This window comes from Amphiura filiformis, chromosome 7 (assembly GCF_039555335.1).
Source record: "Amphiura filiformis chromosome 7, Afil_fr2py, whole genome shotgun sequence".
Taxonomy (NCBI): Eukaryota; Metazoa; Echinodermata; class Ophiuroidea; order Amphilepidida; family Amphiuridae; genus Amphiura; species Amphiura filiformis.
Genome location: NC_092634.1, coordinates 31,999,022 through 32,006,068, shown reverse-complemented (window position 1 = coordinate 32,006,068; position 7,047 = coordinate 31,999,022). Strand labels below are relative to the sequence as shown.

At 37.4% G+C, this 7,047-nt stretch overlaps 1 protein-coding gene across 1 annotated transcript; it reads right to left on the bottom strand.

The window, feature by feature from the left end:
• Nucleotides 1-4,447: 4,447 nt before the first annotated feature.
• Nucleotides 4,448-5,254, bottom strand: LOC140157800 (probable G-protein coupled receptor No18). The gene has a single exon (XM_072181046.1). The coding sequence runs from the start codon at nucleotides 5,252-5,254 to the stop codon at nucleotides 4,448-4,450; it is 807 nt and encodes a 268-aa protein (XP_072037147.1).
• Nucleotides 5,255-7,047: the final 1,793 nt, after the last annotated feature.

Genomic DNA, 7,047 nt, shown 5'->3' with positions numbered 1-7,047 from the left:
ATTGCATGTAATTCTGTTCTGTCGTTCTCTCTTTCTTTAAAGGTCTATAAAGCAATTGCATGGTAACTCGTGCTACACTTTTGGGTATCCTTTTAGTGCATACTTTATGCACCAGCTTTAAATATCATTTAAGTGGAATCTTATTTTTTTTTAAATTTTAATACCCAACATTCAAGGCTAAATCCTCATTGTATTGCTAATTGAATATATCAACTTTAAGATGGTGAAAAACGGTATAGTGCTACGAGTAGAGGACATGCTAGAATCACTCATTTTTATTTTGATGGCGTGCTAAATCAAAGAACACTACAGCCTAATTGATTATACGCTCGTATGATAAGTAAATATACTATTGGTTTATTTTGATATATCTTAAAAAGATTTGCCCTTCATAGTTTTACATTGCTCGCAAAACCATGGTAACTCGTGCTACAGTTTGTCCGCCCAAAAAGATGGAAAATTCGAAATACTCTAGGAAAACCTAACTATTAAAACCATTCTCGAAGATGAATATTCTCATTAAGGGATGAACTGACAGGTATTAAAAAGGATTATAGCTAAGCAATAGCTTTTAAAATGAGATAATGGTCAGTGATGAACTGACCAGTATTAAAAGGATTATAGCCAAAAGGACTGCCTCTCTGACACAATATTGTTTCCCGTTATCTTTAATTAATATCAATCTGAAAACAGTTTTCATTCTTACAATATCTTGTTAAACATTCTTTGTTATTTTCAGGGATAGGCCTATCCTGAAATTTTCAGGGACCTAAAGGGAACTAAATAGCCGGTTAGAATTTTTTTTTGCAAACAATTTTAATTTTTATCCTTAAAAGCATAAGCAGAGTGTCGCGCAAATCGCGCAAATCGCGCAAATAGTAGAAACAAAACCTCCTAGATGGTATAAATTATTCTGAAATTAAATTGATTTTGTGATAATAATAAACATTGTTCAGATCTTGACACGTAGGGCCTACATTTGAGGCCCTTTAGCTAGAGAACTGTACGTCACAGATAAGACAAACTATACTTATGAATCCTTATGACTAGAAGAATAAGTTTGTGCGGTTTTAAACTAGATTTTGTAAAACCTTCAAATGTGGGCAAAATTACAAAATCTTCCAGCTGACCAAAATGATTTTACCGGTACTTACCATAATGCGCGTCAAGTTTCAAATGCAAAAAATGCCGAATTTGGCAACATTATTTTTCATCTTATTGTGGCTTAAAACAGGACAAATGGAAGATGAACATCACAAATTTGGCCAATTTTGGAAAAATGTGCAAAATGAAGGCCCAATTGAAGCCATTTGGTGGACGGTTTTGACATTTTTATTGTGTAAAAAAGTTGAATAGGTAGAAAATGGATTTACTATAAAGGTAAATCGCGTATGACATCATTATATTGGCATTTAAACACACAATAATACAGTCATGGACAAAAGTTTGGAATATTTTTATTTTTTTGCATAACCCTGTTTTTAAGTGCAGATTTCTTACCATCAATGGCCCTTAAGACATGCAAAATGGATCACGTGTGTCTGCCAAGGTCTTAGGTACCATTCCATATCACACAATACCTAGTATAGGACAAAGGCTTCTTATGCCTGACCAATGAACCATCGGGCATCGTTTTTGCAGTTATTTTAGCGCTATGATTCATAAGGTTACATTGGCTTTTGCATTACGGTGTGAAGAAACCAGCTTTATTTTGTTGCATCTGTCTGTTGTATACGATATTTCTGATCATAGGGTACGAGTTGAACGCAGATTTATGCGCCAAAGTCATCGACTTACGTAATCGCGGCTACAAACAGAAGGATATAGGTGTCGCTTTAGGAATTACATAAGATGCAGTCTCTAAAATTTTGAGGAGACGTCGAGAGACCGGAACTACTACACCTAGACCAAGGTCAGGTCGGCCCCGAAAGATAACAGCCAGGGAAGACCGATCTCTCCTGAGACTTTGCCACAATGGCCGCACGGAGTCTGCAACTCGGCTACGAACAGAATGGCTGAGGTCCATAAAAGCTCCTATTACCAGGAAACTTGTGAACAATAGACTGGTTAGTGCAGGTTTTCGCGCAAAACGACCAATAAGCAAGCCGATACTTCTGCAAAGACATCGGCATGCGCGCTTGTTGTGGTCACAGAGACATAGGGATTTGACAGTAGGCCACTGACGTAATGTGATCTATAGTGAAGAGGCCCGGTTCCTCCTTTACAGACAAGATGACCGATTCAAGGTCCGAAGACAGGTTGGTCAAGACCTGCTTGCGGATTGTATCCTTCCTAGAGTCCATGGAGATGGTGGTGGAATCACAGTATGGGGAACATTTCACAGTATGTCGAAATCACAACTCTACATGCTAGAAGGACACGTGAACCAGAAACAATACCTGTATGTTCTTGATACAGTTATGCTTCCGTTTGCAAGAAGAGACAATTTCGTGATCCAAGATGACAACACCACGGCGCACATAACCCTACGCGTGAGGGAAATTCCTTGAAAATGAGAATGTAGAACATCTGGACTGCTCGGCTTTGAGCCCGGATGTGAGTCCAATAGAGAACTTATGGGTAGAAGTATCCCGCAGGATAGGTAACATGGACAACCAACCAATCACCCTGCAGGAACATAGACCCGCCCTCATTGCTTGCTGGCGAGATATTCCACAAGGGACCTTGGCAAACATGGACGAGGGAATGTCACGTTGCCTAAATGACCTTGAGCTGATAAGGGGTGGACACACCAAATATTGAGATGTGTTTTCTCAAGCAGAAGACTTACCTGAACAAATCACAGTGAGAGTTTAAGTTTTGTTTAAACAATAAAGTTTTCTAGTGTCTTTAATTTCATTTTGTGATATAAAGAGACCGCCAAAAAGTGTTGCGATTGAGTGATCCTTCCATTGTAATGCGCTTCCTCAGGTAATTCTTTGTTTAACTGACAAACTGTGTGATATAAACATCAAATGACATTCATAACTTTCAATTAAATTCAACTGAGCACTACTCCAGAACAATAAATCTGTTCCTAATATGATTGAAAACTGCATTTGATACAAAAATAAAAACTTCCAAACTTTTGTCCATAACTGTATTATGTGCGTGTGTTGTATTCGTATTTCGCGGGCTTTGGATGTCGAGATTTACCCATGATGCACTGCGTATTTCGGTCTCTCCCCAGCAATCGCTGGCAGTACATTATTATAAATCTACCGAATTATGAGAATAGTTGTTATTGTTATGTAGCACCTCATACAGCACATAACAAAGGCGTCTCAAGTGTTGCATTACAAGATATGTGCATGTCGTATTTGCAGAGCGTTTATGATAAATGTCATGTGCTATGTGCTGGACTGCAGGGTCATAACCAGGGACAGGCGATTTGGGCGAAAAAAAATAGCGAATTGCGCGGAATTGCGCGGACCTTTTTTTTCCAGTGCAAATCATGTATCCCTAAATTGCGCGGAATTGCGCGGAAAGAAAGTTCCGCGCAAATCGCTTGTCCCTGGTCATAACTTGTTTTTTTGACGTGTAATTTTCTTAACTTCACGTAAATTAAAAGATCTGTAACAAGTTCGTTTCATGTTAAATTAAAAAAAAAAAAAAAAAGATTACAGAGCTTCACCTACCAATTCATTCAGAAAAGTCTTTATGATTAATTAACTTCAAGTTATACAGCTTATTAACGACTATAAGTAATATGTTGCGTCCAATTCGATGTCGATTTTGATCAGAATAGATCATCTTTTTCATAAAAAGAAAGCAAATACAACCTTATATAAATGCAAATGGTATATAACAGAGTTGACTGAACTCTTAGCAAAAATATGCAACTTAGAACCTGTTTTTTGTCCTGCAGGGAGCACCCTCAGGAAATAAGTTTTTTTTTATTATGTGTAACAACTCCAAAAGGTTCCTTATGATAGAACCAAAAGGGGTTCCAAAGACCGTTTAGAGAACCTTTTAGAACCCTTTTTCTAAGAGTGTGCTCACATGGTTTCCGAAATTAATTGCCTCACTCACAAAAAAGTAAAAGAATACACGAAAAAATTTTTTGGACTTTTTCAGATTTCGACTTTTTAATATTTTGCTTGTACTATTGTCAATTAACAATATACACACTTTCTTGAAAAAAGCTCAAATTATGTAACTGTTAGTGTATTTTAGTCAGCCAAACTTTAACACAACATTCTTATTTTACTAGAATTCAAATCATTAAATTATGTGAAATTTTTTTTCAGTCTCCAAATAACAATACATGCCTAATTTTTTGTTTTTGATTGCAACATTTACATATACATTGCGTTTTCTTTCATCCACTGCAATTTTCCGTTCTCCCCTGCGAGTTGTCCGCTCAAAAGATAAGTTTTATTGGAGCTTTGTTCTTCTTTTAAATATTTGTTTTACTGTTTTATCCTGAAAACTGTTTGCAATAAAGTCATCGCGAGCTGCACAGGGCACGTTTGTAAAAATTACGTATCTTTGTCATTGTAGCTGCATACAGAAATGGATTAATGCAGGAGTTGAGGTACAGCAAATTTCTCAGTTGGTCGCAAAGGTGCACATTGTTACACTTAGGACAAAATGTGGTGATGAGAGCATACAATACATATGGTAGCGTGCAGATGTTGACAGCAGATACGATAGCACCAAGTAGCATGGCTGCCTTCTTGTAGCACTTGTTGGGATCAGCTTCAGATCTACGTGGAACTGCTCTCTGAGCCATTGGTAAAGAAGAACTACTACTTGGCCCAACAGCAGACCTGCTTGGACTTGAATTCATATTTTGAGATGACATACTTGTGTTGATGCTAGGATGAACCATTGGTTGGCGCAATTTTCGTATCAGTCGAACAAAAAATGCAATGCTGAATGACTCAACAGCAAGGAGTGGCCCAAATATACCAAGCATGAACAACACAAGTGCGAAAACCAAGTTATGCTTTGGCGGTGAGCGACAATCTTTGCTAAAGTCAAAGTAATTATGTAAAGCAGGTGGTATCAGCATATCCCAGAAGAGCACCTCGCTTGTTCCCAGTAGAATACCACAGAGCCAAATACCACCGATAATACATATTGTACGCTTTCTGGATTGCATCCTGAGATACTTGGGATACTCTTGGGAAAGAAGCAGAAATCTATCTATGCTTATTGCTACAGTTGTCACCATACCAGCACTGAAAAACAGATTAGCCAGACACGCTAATAGCTGACATCCATATTTGCCATATGGCCAAGGTTTCATGGCAATTAAAGGGAACTCATAAATTTGAATCAGTCCTATCCCAAGGTCAGCACATGAGAGGCTCAATATCAATAAATTACCGGGTTACTTCGAAGAACACTTACTTTAAGGAAAGCGACTATTGTTGCCACGTTGCATATGAGAGTCAAGATGGCTATAATGATGACAACAACAACGTACAGAATGTGTAGATTACTAGCCAGATCCATTTTGCAATGATATCTGAAAATTAAAACTGTATTCTCTAAGCTGGTAATCTGAGTACAGTAAAAGCTGTCCACAGGCAGCTCTTTTCAAATGGTTTGTTGTGAATGATGCTCAAACAGCCGAACAGTGTCTTGATCGAAACAACTGATGTGCTCCACAGGTCGTGTTAATGTTTATTTCCTTTTTTGTGCATTGATTTAGACAGGATTTGAACCCTTCTCATAGCCCATCTCTTTTAAAATGATACCTGTCATCATCCGTGTCGCTATTATTACCATTTGCAAGGCTGATAATGTCCTCACATTTGGTGCTTTTAGAAAATACCACTTTTATCTCTGTTTACATAATGATAAACAAGCAGTATCAACGACGAGTGTCATTGCTAAGCAATTAGCTAGCCAAAAGACTCTCTGTCACAATATTGTTTTACTTATTTGCTGTTAGAATATTACTATCAATTTATTAACCTCTCTTTGTTACATATGTCTTCTTAGTGTCAATGTTTTCTTATTTTTTTATGGATGTCCATGTCATGTAGCTGAAGAAATAAAACAAATATCTGGTTAAAGTTTTTTACGAGCAGTTGAGCATGAGCAGATGTCCGGTGAGTTTGATTAAAACACTTTCATTTTTCGAAGGAACAGATGGAAAAATAAAATCTAGTGGCCATGGGTGTTTTTAGGAGCAATTGACCAAAGGAAAAACTCCATGAATTGAAACTTTGGGTAATTGAAACTCTAAACTAACATATTATTGATTAACTTAAGGCTTGGGGTATGGGCGAACTTGAAGTACAGGTACCTGGAGAGGGAAAGCAACGAGTTACCCCAAATTTTGGAAGGTCCGTGTTTGTTTTACATTTTGGGGCGTTTTTCCAAAATTTGATATTTTTGGTGATATTTGAAAAAAGCAACGTGCCAAAGACAAATCTTTGGGCACATACTTTGTTATTGTTAATGCAGTTCGTTTCCACATACCTACGTTGCCATTTGCTTTGATGATTTACTAATATTACATATTTTGTGACTGCAATTTGGCGTTTTCAATGCGTTTTAAGCTTACCAAGAAATTAAGAAAAATATCTGGTCATGGTCCTTTCAGAATTTCATTCTGATCGTCGGCTTTTGCGGGCAACAGAATGCAGATTGCATGGCTCACGATCGATGTCGTATTCCTCCATGTGGGTCCCTTGTTGATAAAATTACTTTGAATTCCTTGTAACAACATACACATTTTCTGGAAATAGGGTTTCAGTTTTATTATGGAACAGCTGTAGTCTTCGACGCCGTATTAAATCTCATAAAAGGCCACGACTGACGAGTATGTTTTTATGTTTCCGCAAAAAAGCTTGCGTCTACATCTATACTATATTTCTTTGGAAACGTTGACCTTTGACCATTCGTTGTATAATGCCCTACTATGACCTTGATATGTACGCTCGATTGGATACTGTTATAGCATCTACTTGTTTAGCACCTAGTCAGTAGACAATCCTACAGGGAGTGAACATGGTGAAAGACAGATTATTGATTAGGCGCGGATATTAAAAAGCACAAGTCCTTTACAGAAATGTTTTGTAACTAAAA

Bases quoted from the DNA above. Each gene is read 5' to 3' on its own strand.
- LOC140157800 (XM_072181046.1), bottom strand. From the start codon at position 5,254: ATGAAACCTTGGCCATATGGCAAATATGGATGTCAGCTATTAGCGTGT.